The sequence below is a fragment of the Ahaetulla prasina genome, chromosome 1 (assembly GCF_028640845.1).
Source record: "Ahaetulla prasina isolate Xishuangbanna chromosome 1, ASM2864084v1, whole genome shotgun sequence".
Taxonomy (NCBI): Eukaryota; Metazoa; Chordata; class Lepidosauria; order Squamata; family Colubridae; genus Ahaetulla; species Ahaetulla prasina.
Window position 1 is genome coordinate 44,955,655 of NC_080539.1, and position 25,101 is coordinate 44,980,755.

General features: G+C 39.6%; 2 protein-coding genes across 4 annotated transcripts in view; one reads left to right on the forward strand and one right to left on the reverse strand.

The window, feature by feature from the left end:
• FOXN2 (forkhead box N2) overlaps positions 1-19,143 on the reverse strand; it is a 120,401-nt gene extending 101,258 nt beyond the window's left edge. For both annotated transcript variants that reach the window (XM_058165005.1, XM_058164998.1), the window contains exon 1: positions 18,686-19,143. The gene's annotated coding sequence lies outside the window, so the exon portion shown is untranslated. The remainder of the gene's footprint in view (positions 1-18,685) is intronic.
• Positions 19,144-19,536: 393 nt separating this feature from the next.
• FBXO11 (F-box protein 11) overlaps positions 19,537-25,101 on the forward strand; it is an 86,191-nt gene continuing 80,626 nt past the window's right edge. Inside the window, exon 1 of one of the 2 annotated variants that reach the window (XM_058164997.1) lies at positions 19,537-20,062. In XM_058164997.1, coding sequence (XP_058020980.1) covers positions 19,825-20,062 — 238 coding nt within the window. In that variant the 5' untranslated portion in view covers positions 19,537-19,824. The remainder of the gene's footprint in view (positions 20,063-25,101) is intronic. The other variant, XM_058164996.1, reaches the window with a different exon arrangement.

Sequence of the window (25,101 nt, forward strand, 5' to 3'; positions counted from 1 at the left end):
AACTTAGATCCCACTTCTCCTCCAAACCTTAAGGTGACATATATAACACTCCAATTTTCACCCTCTGGCCTTCCTTCTAACAGCCTTCCAGGAGCTAAATAAAAACCTGGCTTTTCTGGAAGGCCTTTGGAGATTGCACCTGTGGGTAAATATATATAATGATAATAAATATTTTATTTTTTATATTACTTATTTTTTTTCTTACTGAAATGTTTTAAATATAATTGTTATTGCTATTTTAATCTCTGTAAACCACTTTGAATCCATAAGGATTGAGCTAATAGATAAACTGCACAAAAAACCAACCAGCCTCTGAATTTTCCGCACATCAATAAACCTGAGGTAGGGTGTGATGAGAGAGAACAGCTGGCACCAAAATCACACAGTAACCTTGTATGGCTAAGAGTGGAGTACCATAGCTTTTTAAAATTAATGTCTCACTCTGTCAGGAATTCATCATTTTGCATATAAATGCCAGGGTCACAATTGTGGTCTTAGTAATGAGCGGATTGAGAATGATAGGCACTGTAGTTCAAGTCATCTGAAGAAACACAAGCAGCTGTATTCCCAGCCTTGGATTTTTTATTTAACCGAAGGGGAAATGTGTACTGGCTGCAATAGCTGACAATAAGATCTAGTTCTCCTTTCACTGTCACAGGAAATTAGATTAGAATTTCTCAGGGTAAATAACAAGGCAGGAAGATTCCTGCATGTAGAGAAGCTCCACCCTCAGGTTAAAAATTTATAATAGTATTAATGCAATAATCACCATAATAAAGCATATAAATTCAGACTGCATCTCAAAAAAGGCTAAGCTATTCTTAAAAAAATTATATGATACTGTATGGGGTTAATAAGAAAACAAACAAACACCTTCCATTTTCTTCAGCACCTTGATTGTTAGGAAAGATAGAGGAGTTTCACTCTCTGTGTAATGTTATTTTCTCTCCAATAGATGGCAGTAGTGACTTCTCTTATTTTACTTTCTCAGTGCCAAAAACAGTTTTAAGCCAGTGCTCTGATAGTTTCGATTTCAATTTTAGAATTAGTTTTAGAAGGTACCTCAAAAAACACCTTGTCAGCACACGAAATACTCTGCTAGGTAAAAGTTATGGAGCCCTGATGTAAAGCTGTATTTTAAACTTTATTAACAGTTCATTGGTACAAGTGTAGCATATGGCATCTTGACAGCAGGATGCAAGCAAGTTCTGTAAAAGTCCTGCAGATTTGAAGTGTATTATTGTGCCTAAAACCTTAAACATGCCTAAATGAAAAACAAAATGGTCCTTGGGAAAATGAGCAAAGCTCCTGAGAAAAGTTTTTGACATGAAATACATATTTTTTTAAACTGCTATTTTATCCAACTTTGCTTTTAAAAACAAAACAGTAAAATCAATCTAAGCTATTTGTTTATGCCAAATTGCTGAATGATAAGATGATAAGTCATCTATATGGGGAATAGAATAGAACAGATTTTTTTATTAGCCAAGTGTGATTGGACACACAAGGAATTTGTCTTGGTGCATATGCTCTCAGTGTATATAAAAGAAAAGAAACATGGGGAAATTAAAATACTTCATATTAAATAAAAAGTCCTTTTCAAATCACTGATAAAATGAGTAATATTTTACAGGGAAACTATTTCTTCCTTCAGGTGTTCTCCTTTACAATATATAAAATACAGATCTATGTCTATAGAGCAATCCCAGGGATTGTATTAAGGTTTTTCTGAATGTATTATATGCTCTAGCACTGAGCATCTTTATGGAGTATGGATTTCCCCAACCTGGTGCACATTTTTAGGCAGAAATGTGGTTAATCATTACAAGGATTGCAGCTCAAACTTCTTTAAGTTGGAAAAGCATGAATAATTTTTAAGATTCATTTACCAAAGCTGATTCAAAGTCTGTCTTTTAAATTACAATCCAGTAATAAAAATTTGAATGATAGCTACTCAGATGAAAATTGTAACTTTTATGAAAAGTATTCATCCCCTTTTGGATTTTCTGAATTTTTGCATATCTTTCTCATTGATCATTATCAAAGCTTAATGTGGGTCTTACTTGATACATAAAAGGAAGTGTGAGAAAACAAATACCAAAGTTTGATGCTTGTTTATTTCATAATCAATGTAACCTAAAATTCAGTACGATACTTTGGAAAAACAGTTATACATATGCAGGCACATAGTTCAATCAATTCAATTAAAATGTTAATAAACAAGTTGTATAAATACTCTATTCAGTACAAAAAGGACTGATCCTGCCCAGCTCACCCCACTATATATCCCACTGACTTTGACAACTCTCAGTACAGTGATGTTCTCACTACACAGATTCTAGAGGTATCTTCTGCCACATCACAAGAAATTTGTGAAAACTTCTGTAAAGAAAATATATTCTGGAAAAGACTACATTAACTATTTTTAAAGTTCTGAGTTTTCATTGATCTATTTCGAAGAAACAGTCTTGAAATACTGAAAATCTGGGACAATAATAAATCTTCCAAATAATTATTCTCTTTTGAAAAACGCTTCAATAGCATAGCATAAAATCATCCAGAAACTCACAAACAGAAGAATATCACTGAAGGAACTGCAGATCTCACTTGCCTTGGCCAAAGTCAATGTTCACGAGTCTACTATTAAAAAAATGAAGACAATGGAAATTATGGACAGTAGGAAAGTGGCTCATTAAGACAAAACAATGATCACGTTCTGAACACGAACTCCCACAATAACTTTCCATAAGTCTAGGGACAGATGTATCAAACATGGTCCTTTTTTTGGCTACTTGGTGGTGTTATGTCTGTTGGAAACCAAAAACTGCATTCCACAGTAAGAACCTCATATTGACTGTCAAGGATGGAGGTAGTAGTGCCATGGGTTGGCAGAGGCTTTGCTGCCTCAGTGGCTTGTTTACTTGCCTTCACTGAAGGAAATATGAATTCTACTTCGGGAATGCTATAGGAGAATGTTAGGCCATAAACTAAAGTGCAAGAAGGCAACAATATCAAACATGTAAGTAGTTATGTAAAGGAAGAACAAATTCAATATTTCGAGATAACTAAGTCAAAGTCCAGACCTAAACCTCACAGAAATATTGTGTTGGGATCCAAAATGGGCTGTTTATATTGGAAAGCTCTCAAATGTTTCTGAGTGAAACTGTTTGCCATGGAAGAATATGCCATAATTCTTACATAGCGATATGAGACTGATCAAGAATTACCAAAAACGTTTTATTGCAATTACTGTAACTAAATGAACCAGTTTTTGAATCCAAGGGACTATTACTTTTTCACGCTGGCAAACTGCCCATTGGTGATTCTATTTGTTTTCTTTTGCTTTCTTTTTCCTCTCATGTTTTTGTATATTAAATAAATAAAAAGAGCGGTGTTATCTATTCACTTAAACTCCCTTTATATAGAACACCCCATGAAGTTCTGCTAACATTTGATATCAAAGTTATATAAAAATCCAAGAAGGAATGAACACTTTTTCATTAAACTAAACACAACTATTTTGAGATGTTTGTACAGATAAATGTGAACAGTTCTAGAATATAAATGAATTTCACAGCAACTTGGGTGTGTGGTTCCTATTCATAAACTGTAATCACAGTCACAAATAAAGGCGAATATACGTGTCCCAGGATAATGTTTCAGGATCTAATCTGGGTCGGTCACCTCCGGTCCTGGATTGGATCCTGCAGTAATCAGTCTTTGAAATAAACTCTGGAATCTAACTGAGGACAAGAAATAGATACAGATATAGAAACGCTTCTCCTTGTAGTCTTCTTTTATATACGTAATGTAGAAAAAATCATGAAAACATATACAAATGGAGATCCAGTTTCACACACCCCCCACCGCAACAGCTATCCTGCTTTTATTTATATTTTGTCACGTATATATTAGATTATATATACATATACATATACATACATACATATATGTATGTATGTATGTATGTATGTATGTATAAGCATTAAATGAATACATAAAATGAATACAATTAATGGGAACATTAGGACAGGGACGGTAGGCACACTGGTGCTCTTACAGATGCCGCTTACAGACCTCTTAGGAATGGGGTGAGGTCAACAGTAGACAGTCTTAGGTTAAAGTTTTTGGGGTTTTGGGATGAGACCACAGAGTTTGGTAGTGCATTCCAGGCATTAACAACTCTGTTACTGAAGTCGTATTTTCTGCGAGTTTGGAGCTGTTCACTTTACGTATGTTATCTATTATGTGCTCGTATATTGTTGTGGTTGAAGCTGAAGTAGTCATTGACAGATAGGACATTGTAGCAGATAATTTTATGAGCTATGCTCAGGTCATACAGAAGGCGGCGTAGTTCTAAATTTTCTAAACCCAGAATTTCAAGTCTGGTGGCATAAAGTATTTTGTTGCGAGCAGAGGAATGGAGGACTCTTATTGTGAAATATTTCTGGACGTGCTCAATTGTATTAATGTCCGATATGCAGTGCAGGTTCCAGACAGATGAATAGTTTTTGAGAATTGGACGTTGAGCTTGTCAATCGAAAGGTCGGCAGTTCAGCGGTTCAAATCCCTAGTGCTGTTGTGTAACGGGGTGAGCTCCCGTTACTTGTCCCAGTTTCTGCCACCCTAGCAGTTTCGAAAGCACGTAAAAATGCAAGTAGAAAAAATAGGGACCACCTTTGGTGGGAAGGTAACAGCGTTCCGTGCGCCTTTGGCATTGAGTCATGCCGGCCACATGACCATGGAGACGACTTCGGACAGCGCTGGCTCTTCGGCTTTGAAACTGAGATGAGCACCGGCCCCTAGAGTCGGCAACGATTAGCACGTTTGTGCGAGGGGAACCTTTACCTTTTTATGTATTTATTAAAACAACATGAGAAGACGTGCAGATTAATAATAATAATAATAATAATAATATTTTTATTTATAGACCGCCCTTCTCCCAAAGGACTCAGGGCGGTGTACAGCCACAAATAAAATACAAAAAGAAGACAACAATACAAAACTAAAAACAACCCTTAAAAAACCTATTTAATTTGGCTACTTATAAATAAAAATATTCCCTCTAAAATTTACTAAAAAATTTAAAAACCCAAAAATCAATTTAATAATATAAAATTTAAGCGAGTCCAGCAAGACGAAATAAGTAGGTTTTAAGTTCGCGGTGGAAGGTCCTAAGGTCAGATATTTATCGGAGTCCAGGGGGAAGCTCGTTCCATAGGGTAGGAGCCCCCACAGAGAAGGCCCTCCCCCTGGGGGCCGCCAGCCGACATTGCTTGGCTGACGGCACCCTGAGGAGCCCCTCTCTGTGAGAGCGCACCGGTCGTTGGAAGATAGACGTTGGCAGTAGACGGTCCCGTAGATATCCCGGTCCTAAGCCATGGAGCGCTTTAAAGGTAGTAACTAACACCTTGAAGCGCACCTGGAAGGCAACAGGCAGCCAGTGCAGTCTGCACAGGATAGGTGTTACATGGGAGCTCCGAACGGCTCCCTCAATAACCTGCGCAGCCGCATTCTGGACTAGCTGGAGTCTCCGGGTGCTCTTCAAGGGGAGCCCATGTAGAGAGCATTGCAATAGTCCAGACGAGAGGTAACGAGAGTATGAGTGACCGTGCATAGGGCATCCCGGTCCAGGAAGGGGCGCAACTGGTGGATCAGGCGAACCTGATAGAAAGCTCTCCTGGAGACAGCTGTCAAATGGTCTTCGAAAGACAGCTGCCCATCCAGGAGCACGCCCAAGTTGCGCATCCTCTCCATTGGGGCCAATGACTCGCCCCCAACAGACAGCCGCAGCTGCAGCTGACTGTACCGGGGTGCCGGCATCCACAGCCACTCCGTCTTGGAGGGATTAAGTTTGAGCCTGTTCCTCCCTATCCAGACCCGTACGGCCTCCAGACACTGGGACAGTACTTCGATAGCTTCGTTGGGGTGGCCTGGGTTGGAAAAGTACAGCTGCGTGTCATCAGCGTACAGTTGGTATCTCACCCCAAAACTACTGATGATCTCACCCAGTGGCTTCATGTAGATGTTGAACAGGAGAGGCGAGAGAATCGATCCCTGCGGCACCCCACACATGAGGCGCCTCGGAGTCGATCTCTGCCCCCCTGTCAACACCGTCTGCGTCCGGTCAGAGAGGTAGGAGGAGAACTACCGATAAACGGTGCCTCCCATTCCCAACCCCTCTAACCGGCGCAGCAAGATACCATGGTCGATGGTATCAGCCGCTGGTATCAGCCGCTGAGAGGTCTAATAGGACCAGGGCAGAGGAGTAACCCTTATCCCTGGCCCTCCAGAGATCATCCACCAACACGACCAAAGCCGTCTCCGTACTGTATCCGGGCCGGAAGCCGGACTGGAACGGGTCTAGATAGACGGTTTCATCCAGGTACTGGGGTAGCTGACGTGCCACCACACTCTCTACAACCTTCGCCGTGAAGCGAAGGTTGGAGACCGGACGATAATTTCCTAAAACAGCCGGGTCCAGGGAAGGCTTCTTGAGGAGAGGTCTCACCACCGCCTCTTTCAAGGCAGCGGGAAAGATCCCCTCCCGCAGAGAAGCATTAATAATCCCCTGGAGCCAGCCTCGTGTCACCTCCTGTGTGGCCAGCACCAACCAGGAGGGGCACGGGTCCAGTAAACATGTGGTGGCATTCAGTCTTCCCAGCAACCTGTCCATGTCCTCGGGAGTCACAGGGTCAAAATCATCCCAAACCACCTCAACAAGACGGTTCTCGAACTCGTCTGGATCTACCCAATTTTGATCCAATCCGTCCCGAAGCTGAACGATTTTATCGTATAGATAACCGTTAAACTCCTCGGCACGCCCTTGTAGGGGGTCCTCCCGCCCCTCCTGTTGAAGGAGAGAACGGGTCACCCGAAACAGGGCGGCCGGGCGGTTATCTGCCGACGCAATGAGGGAGGAAACGTAGGAACGTTTCGCATCCCTCAGTGCCACTAGGTAGGTCCTGCTATAGGACCTAACTAGTGTCCGGTCAGCCTCAGAACGGCTGGATCTCCAGACACTCTCTAGGCGTCTTCTCCGGCGTTTCATCTCCCTCAGCTCCTCGGAGAACCAAGGAGCTGGTTGAGATCGACGCCGGGTCAGAGGCCGCAAAGGCACGACACGGTCCAAAGCTCCAGCCGCGGCCTGTTCCCAGGCCGCGACTAGCTCTTCAGTCGTGCCGTGGGCCAGGTTCTCGGGAAACGGCCCAAGCTCCGTCAGGAACCTCTCAGGGTCCATCAGGCGCCTGGGACGGAACCAACGCATTGGTTCCGTCTCCCTGCGGCGGTGGGTAGCGGTCTGAAAGTCCAGACGAAGGGGAAAATGATCTGACCATGACAAAGGCTCAATACGTAAATCATTTAAAATCAGATCATTCAACCACTGGCCAGAGATAAAAACCAAGTCTAGGGTGCCACCCCCAATGTGAGTAGGGCCATCAATTAATTGAGTTAGGTCCATGGCCGTCATGGAAGCCATGAACTCCCGAGCGATCGAGGATGCCGCACCAGTTGATGGCAAGTTGAAATCCCCCATGACCAACAGTCTAGGGGTTTCAACTGCCAACCCGGCCAACAACTCCAACAGCTCGGGCAGGGCTGTTGTCACGCAGCAAGGAGCCAGGTACATGATCAACAAGCCCACCTGAGTCCTACGACCCCACTTCACATAGAGGGTTTCACACCCAGCTATCTGAGGCACAGTGGTCTCCCTCGGTTCCAGACTCTCCCTAATAATAACCGCCACCCCGCCACCCCTACCTTGGGCCCTCGGCTGATGGAATGCTCGGAAACCTGATGGGCACATCTCTACTAGGGGAACCCCCCTTCAGTGCCCAACCAGGTTTCCGTAATGCCCATAACGTCCGCGGTCCCTTCCTGAATTAGATCTGAAATCAGGGGGGCTTTATTAACCACGGATCTTGCATTGCATAACATCAGCCGAAGGCCCAAGTCCCGGGTACTCTGGCCACTCGGGGAACGGGAAAATTCTGGGGGGCCGGAGCACGCGATCGCTCTTAAATAGTGAGGGCGTACCCCCAAAACCTGATGTGGCCCCCCCTTCTGCCATATCTGCCTCTCCCACATACCATATTGATAACAGAACCCGGATAAACTGGAACGAGGCCCTCCCCCGCCACCCTCGGACCTAATAAATTGCCGCCGCGAATACTAGCTGGACTCGTCTCCCCCCTGATGGGTTCCCCCCCCTCCCCACCACCACCCCCGCCCCAAACCCGTCAATTTCCACCCTCCCCTTAAAATTCCCATTAAAACTCCCCTTAAAAAAACGATTAAAACAGTTAATTAAAAATCCCCTAAGTCTCCTATTTTTGGCATGCCACCTCTCGGGGTTCCAAAACCCGTCCTCAAGATGGGCCTTCGATAGTGTAGGGGGCCAAACCCGCGAGAGAGGGGAATCTCGCAAGGCAAGAAGGTCAGCCGCTGTGAATGTCCGCATAGTAAGAGTCCGGCAAGCAGGCCCATACTGGACCAGTCAAGATGGTAACTGACAATACCAGCAATTCCGGGTGAGCCACAGTTGAGGAATAGTTCTTGGGCAGTAGATGGATAACACCGCCATGATTCAGTCAGTTCACCAACCCCTCATTATACAGTCCCGAGGGGTGGCTAAAAGAGGAAGGGGGAGGCCGTCACACCGCTAGGCCAGGGGCATCCACTAGGTCAGGCCGCTCAACCGCCAAGCCATCTCTCTCCCAAAGTCCGGGGGGGGGAAAGCAGGATCTTAAAAAGGTCTTAAAAAGGTCCCCCCCCCAACAGGCGGCCAGCACCATTCTGGAAGGAAATGCTGCCATTCATCTTCAGATTCAGGACAGGAAGGAGTCTCCATTCTTAAGACTTCTTCACATGCAGACACACTCTGAAGAAAGCAAGCTCAGTATTGTATAGGGAGGAACTCTATGTATATGCATCAGGAAGGGTTTCCAGTCAGTAATGTAACAGAATTATTAATTAAGTGGGGAATAATCACATTAATATAATTTAATTTTAATTAAATATTTTTTCTCTTGCACCCATGCAATATTTGTAAAAAATGTAATTTGTAATGACAGCCAGTTTGATCTAGGCAGCAGGCTAGAGAGCAGGAAATTGTGAGTTCAAGTCCCATCTTAGCCATGAACACCAGCTGACTTTCATCCAGCCACTCTCTCTGTCAGCCCAATTCACCTCAGAGGACTGTTGTTGTGGAGAAAATAGGAGGAAGGTAAGGCAGATATGTTTGCGGCTTTGAGTTATTTGTAAAAATAATAAAGGCGGGATACAAATAAATAAAATAAGAATCCTCTCCTCATAGCATCACAATATTAAAAGGTGACTCTCTGACCAAAACAACATATGCATCCTTTTGAATAAAATAGGACTTTCCCTGATGGAATGCAATAAATTTCTAGCTGAGAAGATCTGAAATACAGGTTGTCCTTGACTAATGACCAAAATTTCTGTTGCTAAGCAAGGTGGTTAATAAGTGTGTCATGCCCAGTTTTACTTTTGCCACAGTTATTAAGCTTGGAAGGTTGCAAATGGAAATTACATAACTCTAGGATGCTGTAACCATTGTAAATATATGCTGGTTGTCAAACATCTGAATTTTGAACATGGGGAATTCTGCATTTGTCATAAGTGGTGAGGATCAGTTGTAAATCGCTTTTTTCAGTGATGTTGTAACTTTGAATGGTTGTTAAATGTTCAGAACCACTGTAAGAACTTAGTCTGTCATTTCATATGTCACTGCCAGGATGTAGATGAATATTTTTTAGAGATGGCAAGATAACTCCACCCTACCAGGTAAAAAACGAAGCCACCTTTGGGTGCCAGCTCCATTGCTCTGGATCCCACATTCTCTTTTCCACCCCTCATCACAGCCTGATCCACTTACCTCTTCCATAGACCTCCTTTGGAAAGCAGCCACTCCACCACATGGCCTTCCTACATGGAGGCCATGTGGCACCATGCCAGAAGCGGGAAAGTATTATAGGCCTCTGTACCATATAAAGAAGGCGAGGAATGGATTGGATCCAAATCCAGGGCCATACTGCCTCACCTTCCCAGCTCACACCTGGCACCTTGCTTAATGACAATTACGACTTGCAGCCATAATGGACAAGCTCCATTATAGTTTTAAGTCAAAGACTACCAGTATAGGGAAATCCTGTGTGTTGAAAGTTTAGATAGCAGGAAGAAAAGTTTTTGACCAGCTTAAGACCTGGCATGCTGATTTATGCAGCTATAATTCCACTTGCCGCTTCAAACGGGATGCACCAGTGAAGTTCACTGACCAGAATACTTTCCCGTCAAACATACCAAAGAACAAGTGACATTTAAAATGTTTAAGCCATGATACTTCTTAAAAAGAAAAAGCAAGCTATGGACAAATTAAAAAGCAAAGTTCCAATACTGATCTCAGGAGGATCTCCCAATTTATGTCATCAGTTGTGAGAAATGGTCATAAACTCCTATCTTTTTTCTGTTCTTTCACAGTTATTGGTTCACTCCCTAAATGCCAATGATGATTCTTTTAAATAAACTTGTATACAGAGTCTTTAAATATCCAAATAATAAGGCTGTCCACAATCTTTTAAATAGGTGCTGTTGAACAGCTTTTGAGGATTTATTTTGCAACCTCTTTTGACAACACTGCCATCCAATGATTCAATGTTTTTGTAGCCACTTTCTTATTTGTGATGTTCATTGGCTTTATATTATAAGCAACGTGCAGGAATGCAGCATCTTGCTTATTCTTTTTATTTCATAACACACATAGCCTGGTGTAGAAAAGGAAAAAAAAAGATTTCATTCATTATTGTTAGCTGCTAAGTTTGGTATTGAAATTGCTGGAAAACCAAACTACATCATTATATTTTAATTATGGTTATATCATCCCTCCAGCAAGAAATGAATTGTATGTAAGAAGGTTAATCTTGGATACACAATTGATGTATTTTGCTGTGTAAATGTTTTCATGTGCCAAAGGGAAAAAAAGAAATAAAAGATCCATATAAATGATTATTCTCAGAATCAATTTATATTGTCAGTATAATTAAATTGAGACTGTCAAGGTGATGCAAAGTGCAATCTAGCTTTTGATTCACAATGAATACCTGTATAAGATCTTTAATGGAAAGTTATTTGCTTTACAAACTTGCTTTCCAACTGATATGAGAGGAAACAGAAGAGCTCTAGTAGTGGTTTTTAAAATCTTAGCAATGGATCATATAGAATTATTTACAATAACTAACTTGAACAGCTGCTTTACCCACTCTCTAATGGGACTCATTAAAATCCTGTTTGACACTCCAGTAACTCTGTGTGTTTGGTGGTGAGAAAGAAAAGTATGTATACTTTAAAGAAATTACAGGATCTGGAAATTAAGATCAAAGGTACAGAATGATGTTGAAGTTGCTCATGCTCCCCATGCTTTCCTGACGGATTAAAGAATGATGAGGATAAGAGAAGAGCTTTTTCCCTGCATATCCAAAAATGGCACACAGGAGCTGCAGACTTTCTGCAATCTGATTCTATGGAATAGAATGGAATAAAAAAAGATTCATTCAGAGATTGATTTAGGAAGGTACTTATGACGTACTTTTTTGTATTTGGGATTCTGGAAAGCAGAGAATTAGTAGCCCTGACATATCATGTTAAGGCAAAATAGGAATCTGACTTTCCATATTTTATGAACTCAACTATTAACTCAACTGAAAAGTTATCTACAGACCCCTCACATCCCGGACATAAACTGTTTCATCTCCTTCCCTCAGGACAGCGCTATAGGGAATTGTATGGCAAAACAACTAGATAAACAACAACTTTTTCCCTCATGGAATCAATCTGCTGCGCACCTAATTCTCACACTACTGTCTGATGTTTATATTTTTTCCCATATAATATGACTGTAATATTATTTATCCTTATCTTCTTTACTCCCCCCTTATCGGTGTTATTGTTATTATTCTGTACACTGACAGCTTGTGCACCAGAGACAAATTCCTTGCATGTCGAATCACACACAGTATTCTATTCTATTCTATTCTATTCTATTCTATTCTATTCTATTCTATTCTATTCTATTCCATTCCATTCCATTCCATTCCAAATTCCATATCTTATGTCTTAGCATGTTGTGCAAACCCAGCCAGCTTTGCTTTATTAAACCATAGTTAAATCATGGTTAAAATTAGGTTTAACATAGTGTGAGAGCCCAACCAGTGTAAGACTGAAGGGAGTATGGGAACAGTTTTATGTATAGCTGCATGTGGACAAAATCTTCATATCACCCTTGATTCCCAAAATAGTTATAATATTTAACCATGATGTCACTCCAAAATTGAAGAAAACATGGCTCAAAAGAAAGTCTAGAATGCATAAGGGAATCAGAACTTGTAAGGACAGGAATATTGCTTTTGATCCTATATCAACTTGATTCTTTTAAATAAAATTGTATACAGAGTCTTTAAATATCCAAATAATAAGGCTGTCCACAATCTTTTAAATAGGTGCTGCTGAACAGCTTTTGAGGATTTATTTTGCAATCTCTTTTGACAACACTGCCATCCAATGATCCAATGTTTTTGTAGCCATTTTCTTATTTGTGATGTTCATTGGTTTTATATTATAAGCAACGTGCAGGAATGCAGCATCTTGCTTATTCTTTTTATTTCCTAACACACATAGCCTGATGTAGAAAAGGAAAACAAAAAGATTTCATTCATTATTGTTAGCTGCTAAGTTTGGTATTGAAATTGCTGGAAAACCAAACTACATCATTATATTTTAATTATGGTTATATTATCCCTCCAGCAAGAAATGAATTGTATGTAAGAAGGTTAATCTTGAATACACAATTGATGTAGTGTGAGAGCCCAACCAGTGTAAGACTGAAGGGAGTATGAGAACAGTTTTATGTATAGCTGCATGTGGACAAAATCTTCATATCACCCTTGATTCCCAAAATAGTTGTAATATTTAACTATTATGTCACTCCAAAATTGAAGAAAACATGGCTCAAAAGAAAGTCTAGGATGCATAAGGGAATCAGAATTTGTGAGGACAGGAATATTGCTTTTGCTCCTATATCAACTTGACAAATGAAAGCCTGAGCATATGCATTAATTGAGGCACTACATGATGCCATTTTAATTACAATTAAATAAAGACAGAATTAGCAATTATTTATCAAATAATACATTTCATTTTAGATATCTCTTAATTGTTCTAGAAGTAAGCATCCAATTTCCTTGGCTAGATTATTTTCTGTCAACTCTGTTTCTGATAGAAAATAATATTTATAGCTCAGGATTGAACTGTGGGGTTCATGGTGATTTCTGAGCTTGTTTTCTTTGGTTATTTCATTACCAAATGAAGATACATAATTAGTGCAAGAAGAACTAGGGTTTTACTCTTATACCAGTGACTTGGCCTGTCAGTATTGATGGGAGTGGTCTTTGTAATTCCTTGATTGTTTACTATTAGCTTGCTGGTCTAAGTTGATAGTTCCTTGATCAGGGCATTGTTTATTTCTTGACTGTTGATCTAATGTTAATTTTAGGTGTTAATCTCTGCTCATCTGGGCGTTGATTGCTGGTTTTGGTTTTTTTACTGAATGTTGTGTAGATGTTCTTTATTTCTATGTGCTTGTTGATAGCTGATCTGCCGGGCTTTCAGGAATTCTTTTGAGTTTTTGGACTTGGCTTGGTCTAGGATCCTCACAATTTCCCAGTTGAAACCTGGTTAAATCTGTCCATGTGTTGTGAAATTAAGGAATTTTCATCATGTCTTCTCACTGCTAGTTGGTGTCCATGGATGTGCTCAGTTAGTTTTCTGTCTGTTTGTTTTACATAGTGGCTATTGCAGTCCTTATATTATATGTTGTAGGTGACTCTTGTTTTTTCTTCCGGTACTGTTGGGTATTTGGTTTACTTAAGTTGTTTTGGAGGGCTTTAGTTGGTTTGTGTGTTTCAGTGATGCCATATAGTTGTTATCGATAGATAATACCTTTTTATTTTTTTATTGTGCTGAATTTTTAAAATGTTTTATGAATTTAAACCACAAGGAATTAGTGGATTCCAGCAGAAATATAAATACAGATTGTTTCTAAATTCATAGATATTAAATGTTTAATTTGAAATAAATAAAAATAAATGTAATTTTATAATTTATTTCATTATTTGACAATTTTTTCCTAGTATTTGTTATTCTCATGAGATTGTGTTCGGATATATTTTCATTTCAGGCCAAATATGAAAACTTTGTGTTATTGACTTCAGGAACATAATATAAGTTGAAGGAATTTTTGGAAGCATTTTCTTTATAACAGTTTTCATACTTTTCTTTTTTTCAGAAGCTATTGGTCTAAACTGGACTACTGAATTTGTTAAAGACACTGGAAAAATTACCAAGAAGTTTGTTTTAATTTATATACTACTAAAATTCTTGTTCCCATATCCTTTAACTGGACAAAATGGTGCATCATGGGGCAACAATTTCTGAACCCAGGTACTTCAAATGGGTCAACTTATAAAATGCATCCAAAACCTGGGACCTATGACTTCCATGGAATTGAAATTTGGCAACTTTTATAAGACAGTTTAGGATATAAAATATTATCATAAAACAGTTTATGACCTAATGCCAAATGTCATAAAACATTCCTTGTACTGATGTTTGACTATGTTCAACATGGGTTATTTTCAAGGTAGATACAGTGAAGGCAATACATTAGAAGCTCCTTCACTGTTGAATGCTTTGAGGAATCTGGTAAGGAAATATCTCTGAAAGTATGAGCCAATGGCTCATGGGTTGTCTAGCTATTTGTGATTAGTTACAAATATTGAACAACTTTGGTACTTCATTTAAAGGTTCAGAACAGTAAGTAAGCATTATTTTTCTTAGTTTTTTTAATATGTTGTTTAACTTTTCACAATTCATTCCAGCATTTTTGAATATTAGAACTCAAATTGTCATTTTCTTATTCAGCAGCAGTTACTGACAAACAACGTCTACCCTATACTCCATTTCTGTCTTGAATTCTTGTATACTTCAATGACTAGCACAGATCATTTGAAAAGAAAAATCCCACCTACAAGGCAACTGACCCATAAACTCCCTGCTCATCTTTTGAAATTATTACTATAAGTAGTAATAAAGAACTGCATACTAAATACAGGACTGTAAGTGGTAATAAAGTTTTACAATCTATTTTGATCAGATTGGGAAGGAAATCTGTTCATTCAGAATTGCAAAATTCTGTTAATGTAGCCTTGCAATAGTGTAGAATTAGCTCCTCTAGTTATGTTTCCTGTCTAGTTTACCTGGGAGGGCTGACAAAATAGGATAGACAAACAGTTAGATAGACTGATACTAATGGAGGATCCCCAACCTAGCATTCAACAGGCATACTGAATTGCAAACATTATCATGCCCAGTCAACAGGACCATTGTCTATTGTTATTGTCTTTTTAATGACCTATGGCAACTCTCAAGTCATTCAATACAATTTCTTCTTAAGTATAGAAATTTGATCTCTGAATTACTTTTTTAACAAAGCTTTGCTCAGTCCCAAATTTCTTTAATTTTAGTCATGGAACTGTATTGTACTTGTGCTTTAATAATATTTTTTAACTATTTAGTTCAGAATAGTCATCATTATGGCTTAGGTTTACATGTGCTAATTTTTTACTTTATTGAATACTTTTTACACATTTTCTTATTATGTATTAAATAAAGTATTTCCTGTAGTTTAATACCACTGTGTTTTTTTAAAGAATCACTGTATATTTGTCAAGGTTCAATGTACTTGCCAATTCTTATTGTCCATCCTCACAATCAGCCAGGCTATGGGAAATCTTTATTATTCCTAAACAGGAACAGGACAGGAACTAAACTGCATAATTGGCAGAGAATATCATCTCTTTAGCCCAACATTCCATCTCCAGCATTTGCCAACCAACTATTGCCAGAGTGGGATGGTGGTTCTTGTTTATACACAGTAGTTGGTTGGAGAGTTACTTTTTGCTTCCTTAACATCAATTTACTCATGACAACTGCCCTCCATTGTCAGCTGTTATTCTTGGGATCTTGAATGGCATTCTGCTGAATTAATATTGTTGTATCAGGAGAATACATAATTGTGGCTTGGGCTTATTAGCAATAGCTTTCAATGTAGAAATCTAACAGTGCAATATCCATCTGGGAATATCTGTGCAGTATTTTTAAAAACATAGTTGGGTTTGGTATGAACTATGGTTGTTTATTGTCCCAGGATATGATGTGTTAGAAATAGTATGTGTGTTCTAGATAGTAACTTGAGAGTATAGGAAGTCCTTGAATTATGATTATAATTGGGACCAGGATTTTCATCAAGTGAAGAGGTCATGCAATACACATGACTGCGTTGCTTAGCAAAGCAGTTTCCATAGTCCTAGTTGTGCTCATGTGATCATGGGATGCTGTAACTGATCATAAATATGGGTTGTCACCAAGCACCTAAATTTTGACCGCATTACCAAGAGGATGTTGAAATGGCCAGAATTTTAAGGACTGGTTGTAACTACCATTCATTCAGCAACATCATAACTTTGAAAGATCACTAAATGAATGGATGTAGTTTGAGGACAAATAGTTGTGTTTTTTTTTGTATTTATATCCCGCCCTTCTCCGGAGACTCAGGGCGGCTTACACTATGTCAAGCAATAGTCTTCATCCATTTGTATATTATATACAAAGTCAACTTATTGCCCCCAACAATCTGGGTCCTCATTTTACCTACCTTATAAAGGATGGAAGGCTGAGTCAACCTTGGGCCTGGTGGGACTAGAACCTGCAGTAATTGCAGACAGCTGCTGTTAACAACAGACTGCATTAGCAGCCTGAGCCACAGAGGCCCTTTTATATAGTAAATAGTATTCTTAATTAGTATTCTTCAAGTGAAAAAAAGTGTTTCATCTAAGTTGTAGATTAAGCGTGGATTTAGTGGGTCAAAGGATACACCTCATGAAAGGATGGACAATTCTCCTTGGCTGAATGGCTGCATAGGTTCACAGTATTTTGGAGAATCTATGAGCCCTCCACACTGTGGTAAGTGGATAGGTGCAGCAGCTTAAATATGAAGCATAGTCAGTTGGTAAATATAAACCATACATCCATGTAACAAAACCATTGCCAAGGCTATTACTGTCAGACCTCCAGGCACAATGGCATATCCAAGTCTTCAGGCCCCACCAGAAGGATAGGTGTCAATCTAAGTTCTGGGGGAATGAAGGCAAACATCATGGCAGAAAACATTCTCTTCCTAGAACTTGTAAGATTACATTTCTTAATAGATAGGACCTGTAACATGCCTCTCCTGCTGGATCTGACAGGATGGGTAGATGTAACTGGGAAGAGGAGGTCCCTCAACAAATACATTGACAGTAAAGAATTTTTTACCTTTACTCTTTTAAGAATGATGGCATGTTGCTTGCTTCTGGTTAGGAAGATAGTGTTGGATTGTACCTATGCCAGTTTCTTGGTAAGTTTTATGGATTTTTATATATGCAAAAAATCAAAATGGAAGAGGAAGAGAACTTTTAACATAACAGAATTTGGTGGCACTAAGAGAGAGTTTACCTCCCATAGACACACATACTGTTGGAAGGATATGGTTGAAATTATTAGGGTTAAGAGCATCAAATAGGATGTGCAAAACCAAAATAATTTAGTAAGAAATGTCAAACATATGACCAAGATGCTGAAGATGATTTTGAGATGGGGAATAAAATTAAATAGCCATCTAAAGAAAGACCTACTATAGTAATTTGTGATATTAATTTGTTTTAGTTGTAACATAAATGTAATAATAATAATAATAATAATAATAATAATAATAATAATAATAATAATAATAATAATAATAATAGATTGGATTTTTACAAATTCTAAATTGTTTCCAGACTAATAGGTCATAGAAAAAATCTGAGGGATAACTTTTGATATAAATCTATTGGTACACCCATGTAGTTTCTGTAGTCCTAGAAAATCTATTGCAAATTTGTTAGCCTTTATAATAATCTTTGTGTTTTTTTATGCAATGGAGTAACATAGTTAACCTTGCAGAGGTGTGGGGGGGAGTTATAATTATATGCATTAAAACAAATACATTATCATGAAAATAGATATAAAGGCAATAAGAATTAAAACCAAATGTTGTAGTCATAAAAGCAATTTGGAAAGGCTAAAAATGATCAGGAAAATAAAAAGGGCATTTGCCAAAGACACATTAATATAAGCAGCAAGCAAATTTCTAATTCAAGACCACAAAAACTGAGAAGGCTCTCTAGCACAGAGGGTGAAGGAGGATCTAACAGATAAATATGTTAAGAACTTCAATGCTATGTGTGCAACTTTTAGAGGGGACATTTTTAAATTGTCTAGACAAACTCAACTGACTGATGCACTCCACAAAAAATTTCCAATGCTGTTATTTTAAAACAGAAGACATAGCTTTTAAGAAAAGGGACTGAATCCACAAAATATGTCATATTGGCCCCTCACCTGAGAAAGGCTATGCTCTCGTACTCCAGAATACTGTAGTATCCAAACAGAAGGAAAGAAAGCCACCCAGAAAGAAACATCAAGAATCCCCCCCTCACAAATGGAGACCATTTTCCAAAAAGTATTTCATACCTACCCTTTTATTTTACGTTCCTTGATATATTTTCAGCCTCCCTGAAAACCGAAGGGTCCCAGATGAACCAAGCTGTCAAACCAAACCCCGTTTCAGAACTAAACCACCCTTTCTTTTCTGCTTCACCAGATCCTCCACTCAGGAACTGATTAATCATTTTTTTGGAGCCGAGCTAATCATTTATAATAACTACATTACTATCATCTCATGCTCCTTCACTTCCATTCTTTCTCGAAAACCGAAATGCTTCTGTTTCCTCTGGCAGGAAGACAATTTTTGAACTCTGTGTACCTCTGACCCAGTTCTAAGACGGAACCCCATTTGCTCCCTCCCTTTCCTGAATCTAGAATTCAGCAAATTAAGGGGCTTTTCTGCCCTGAGCCACCCTCCAAAGCCTTCCCCGCACTTCGTTGGCCTCCCGCTTCTCAGCTTTTTATACAGCCCCCTTTCTCTGCGGCCTCCTCCTGCCACCCCACCCCGCAGTCTCTCCTCCCACTAGTTTTCTCGGTTTCCTCCCTCCCTCCCTCTCCGCTCCTTTTTTTTCTCCACCTCCTCAATACCAGCCGCCCCTCGGCCTGAACATGCAAGCCTCGCCACCATTGGCCAAGCAGCCTCATCCTTTCCATGCGGGATGCGCGGATTGGGTGAGCCGAGGCTTGTCGCCTTGCCCGTTGTGAGAGTGTAGAGAGGGGACGGGGAGAGGGAGGGCCCTTTTTCCTCCTCCCCCTCTCTCTCCCTCGCTCTGTCTCTCTCTCTGGCAGTGTCCATGGCTCCTCCTGCCACGGAGAGGCGACGGGCTTAAGCCGAAGCCGGGCCGGCTGTGGGTGACTCCCTTGAGAGAGACCTTCTTGGGGGGGCTGGGGAGGGGTGGGAGGGAAAAGCGCGAGCTCCAGAGCAGGGGGAAGGGGGTCACTAGCGGCACGAGCATCCCCCTCGTTAACCGCCGGCGGCGGAGGAGAGACCCGGGCGGCAACGGAGGCATAGGAGGAGGCGCCTTCCTTTTCTCTGAGCGAGCTCCTCTGGGCCGGTCTCCTCAGCCAGGAAACCTTCCTCCCCCCCCTCCTCCTCCTCCCCCACCTCCCCTCCTCAAGTCTCGTTGCCGGAGGAGCGACCCCCTCTCCTCCCCCCGCCCGAACCGGCAAATGAACTCGGTCCGAGCCGCCAACAGGAGACCCAGGCGAGTGTCCAGGCCGCGCCCGGTGCAGCAGCCGCCGCCACCGCCGCCACCGCCTCCTCCTGTTCAGCCGCCTCAGCAACAGCAGCAGCAGCAGCAACCACTGCAACTGCCGCCGCCACCTCCACCGCCACCGCCGCCGGAGAGGAACAACAACAACGCCGTAGCTGCCGCCGCCGCAGCCGCTATCGCCGCTGGGGAACGGGGTAAGTAAGAGAAGGAGGGAGAGGGAGGGGCGGCAAGGACAAGGGCGGCAAAGGGGCGCGGGCAGAGGAGAGACGGCCAAGCGGGTGGGGTTCCTTCCCCCCCACCACCTCTGCCAGCCCTAGATACGCTCTCCCCGTTCCGCGGACCTGTTAGGGACATAGGCCGCGCTTTGTTTGGCTCGGGCCCTCCTTGAGCTTTGGATTGCCAATAAACTATGGGTTCCTCTCAGGTACTTTTGGGTGGGTGGGTGTGGGGAGGGAGTGTTGAATAGAAAGCACCGAGCCTCTTCTCGGTTCCCCAAGGAAAGAGGAAAAAGGGAGAGTAAGAGGACGGAAGAGGCCCGGGTCCTTTCCACCTTCTCCCCGGTGGTTTATTTTAGCCGTGGGAGGAAAAAGCTTCCCCCTGTGTCCGGGACACGGTGTGTATCCCAGTAACTTGTGTTGACACATTTCCTTTTATTCTCTTTAATCATCATCTCCTCCTCCTCGGCGGCTCTCTCCCTCCCTCTCCCCCCCCCCGGTTTTCTCTCTTTTTGTAATGGTGTCTCATGGAGACAAGAACTGCTCTCTCACCCCCTCCCCTTTCTCTTCCTCCCTCTCTCTCTCTCTCTCCCTCCTCCCTCGCCCTGCCCCAGTGTTTTTGCTGCGCAGTTTGCATGGCTTTGGTTACCCGGACCCCGAAGGAAAAAATGATCCGAGATAGGGAGGGATTCGGAGGGTGGCATGAAAGAAAGGAATTGCAGACCCCTCATCCCTACATAGGCGGCGTTTTTGTCGGGGTAGATCATCGGCCATTTATTTATCTGCTTCCTTCTCTTTCCCCTTCTCGCCCCCTTCAGTCTGTCGCACCACTCTCGCACACTGGCCTAAATAAAAACCCACAAATATTTGTCAGGCTGCTGCGGGTGGCGGTAGAGAAACCTTCGTCGTTTTTCCGCGCGTGTGAAGGTTTCAGTTCCCTGCTTGTCGGTCGGGGCCTAGCATAAAAATATTAAGATTTGAGACCAATTAGACAAGCACTATTGTTTGAAAGAATTGGAAATGTAACCATGAAAGGGATTCCGGTTTTCCGTCCTTCTCTAATAGAAGATTTACATGATCGCCGGAAAAATGAAATAAAACCCAGATCTGGGTGTCTGGGGGCGGGGGAAAGTGTTGGAAAAGGAGGAGGAGGAGGGCGATCATTTTCTCACTAGGCTGCGTAACTGTTGCCATATTAATTGGCTAGGTTTCTCTCCCTGTGTTGGTGTGCTGTCGTCGCAGGGTTATTTTCTAAAGGAGAAGAACAGGGGTGGGATCGTAGGAGACATTTTGCATGTATTATCCATTGGGTTGGATTTTAATTTTTTATACACTGGGTGTCGCACCTTTCTCATGATAAAAGGAAAATGACCTATGAATTTGGTCGGTTAATAAAACACTTTTAGCTGCTGTTGTTAGAGGAATGTCTTTTGTTTGAGTATGTAAGAATAATTTACTAGGGATAAAATGCTAAATTTCAGAAGTACTGGTGATATAGTATTTTTTTAAAAAAAAAAAGATGTGAGGGATTGTTAACTCGGAACTTGTTCATAAAGAATCCCAGGATGCTTTTAATTCAGCTCTGTCTATTCCTCACATTCATCCAATCAAACAAGAATGTTGCAGGAACCAGATTACTTTTAGAAGATGTGGGGTTTTTTGCCTATAGAATTTGTGTAAAACTTAAAAATAATTTTGATATCAATTACATAATTATTAATGTTCTAATGTATCATTTGAAACAAAATCATTTCCTTCTTTTGAATATCATGTAGACTTTTTTGCTTTTGGATTTATGTAATAATAGTTTCTAAATAGTTTAGCAAATTTTGTGAATAGTGAAAAATACAACTAAAGTAACATTGCATTTCATTTGCTTACTGCTTGACTGAGAATTATAACATAAATGAAGTAGATACTAGATTTCAGAAGTAGCATTCAAAGCAGTACTGATTAGCTCCTTCTAGAAATTATTTTTCCTGTAACACATTAAAATTGGATAATATCCTTGTGTTTATGTCAAACATAAATATTCATGCTGCAACTAAGAAAAAGGAGTACATCTAGTTAATCATAGCAGGTCAGATGAAGGAGATTTTATGAAGCTAGATCAATGATTAACACATAGAAGTGCTATACATTAAGACATTTAATTCACTGATTGAAAAAGTCTTAGAGTAGGGAATTTATAAAAATATAACTTTAAAGTGCTTCTTCAATAAGATGTTAATCTGTCATCATTAAAAGTCTTTAAGCTAATAGCATGCTTTCCCTAAGTTTTGATTTTCTGGTATTTTAAATTCCTACTTAAAATCTTTAAGGCTTTTGGCGTATGTATGTATGTATGTAGATATTTATCAATTGCTTGCTTGATTGGTTGGTTGGTTGGTTGTCCATCTTGCTGTTCAGCCATGAATAAGATTCTTAATGAATGAGACTTGAGTTGTAAAAATGTTACAAATTCAATTTGTTCCCTAAATCTGTTTAACAGAATACCTATCAAGGGAATGGTTGACAGGAATTTTAAGAGAAACCAATCAAGTGAAAGAGTAAATGTAAGATACAGTTATAAACATATAATAAGATAAAAAGGTCAATTATACCCCATGTTAAGAAATTAACAAATTTTAGATCTACATCATAGCCCAGAATCAATAATTTATTCATGAAAGTTTAAAAAACTTGAATTTGGCCTGGTATTTGTGTCTAAAATTTAGATCTGTTTTTCAGTTTGTTTGAACTGTTGTATTAGCTTGGTTTGAATGTTCAAATGACAATGATAATTTCATCAGATAAACCATTTAGTTGATAGGATTTGAGTGAAAGTATTCCTTGCTCAAAGCATTGTAAAAATAGTAATGATTTAGATTCAGGATGAACATATTCAATCTTGGTAACTTGCAGATATACTAAAAAAAATGAAGGTATGTGTATGAGCATTGTCCAAAGCATAGGTGAATTATCTAGTACTGAATTGATGGTTCTGACTTTTGCTTATTTATTCCAAATTAATTGCTATCTTCCAAATACCCTGAACCAGTAATTTTGAAATAAGGAAGGATGATAATAGAGAAGTAGTTTTTTTAAAAAAATTGAGATAAATGTAAAAAAGTTGCTTTGATGGTATTTTGAAGTGGTTTATTTTTGAGATTTAGAGTGCTAAATAAGCAACAGTTGTTTAATTTCGCAAAAGAATGTCCACACAACCTAATTTCTCTAAAACTACCGTGTTTTCCCGAAAATAAGACCCTGTCTAATATTTGTTTGAACCTTGAAATAAGCGCTTGGCCTTATTGCCATGTGCTCAAAAGCCCGATTGGGCTTATTATCAGGGGATGTCTTATTTTGGGGGGAAACAGGGTATTAAAAAGTAAGTTACTTTTATTAGCTTCTGGACAACATTTTTATTGATTTATTTATCTTTTAATATAAATTATGTGTAACCAGTCAAAAACAGTACTGCTAAAGAAGTGTTGGTTGATGACCTCCATGTTTCAATACACGTTCTAGCATGCATTCTTGATACTCATATGAATAGTTTTTATTTTAGTAAATAATATACATCTGCAAATGTAGCTCTCTAGGTCAGTTGTGATGATAGTGAGAATAAAATCTGGATTGTTTTTTAATCAGCCATGAATATAATTTTTTTAAAATGTAGTTAGCTCTTCATAAATAAATAATATGTCAAGATAATTTGTGTGAATTATGTAGCTCAATATAGTCTATGTATTATTAAAAAAATTTAGCCGAGTGCATTTTTTCATTTTTGTTTGTATGATACAGTATGGTTCATGTGAGTTAATCTGTAGGTGACTATAGAACAATACGATAGAATTCGCTACAGATAAATTAGCATTTCATACATACCTGATAAATCAAAAGCAAATCCAGATTTAATTTATGCAAAATGTTTCATATTCAGTATGTGATATATTTTCAGTATTAAAAATATTTCTGCAGATACTTACATAAGAATATATGCTGACAGGAGGGTGGAGCGCCGACACCTCTGATAGTGATTGATGTAGCCTTTGACTTTATATTAAGATATATTGGCAGTGGTACATAGGAGGAAATTCTCTTTCACAGTGTACCAGATATGATGCTCATTTCACAATGCTAAAATAAAAGTGAAATAATTAGAAGATGGCTTCATGAAGCCAGATATGTACAGATTGAAAAGTATCTGCACTAAATAAAGTTTTAAGATTGTTAATTCAGACCAAATGCATACTATAATGAGTTGTGTTTTTCATATTATCTAATAGCTATAACCTATTTGTATATATTTGTCAGAATCTTCACTTAAAAATAAATTTCTGTTTGTGTCGTCTATCCTTTCATGGAAGACGGATTTCCTGAATATATTAAAAAAAGTTAGAATTAAGCAGTATTTTAACAAGTTCTGTCTGTCTGTCTTTTTCTGTCTCTCTCTGTCACACACACACACACACACTGATTAAAATGGAAGTAAAAGTTGTGATATAAAGCTTTGGTTGTATATATTTTATTGTACTGTACATGAATCTATAAAAATAGGCTGTTTTAACAAAGTAATTTGTGAAACTCAGACACATTTCTGTTTTTAGATGCTTTGAGAAACTAGCTGGCAGAAAGGTTAGTAATGTCTGTTATATTTTTAGATTTATGCCAGTCTAGTAGATTCTGTGTAATCTTCTATGCATTTCAATTCCTTGTTCTCATTAAAACCAACATTCAAATATTTCAAATAATTTTGAGATCAGTGAATGTTTTATTAATTGTTGCAGAATAATTGTTGCTGAATTGTTTTACTAATTATTCCTTGAGTTACTTCACATTATTTTAATATAGACATAAATTGAATATATAGAAGGGAAACTGAAATTTATAGAATGCTCTGTTTTCATGTATGCATTTCATTCACTCAAGGGCCTACCTATCTATTTCTAGCACTAGCTCTAAATCCTATGTCCTGATGATCTTAAGTACCTGTACTAGATTTGGAATGAGTATTGAATGTGATAAATTTACTG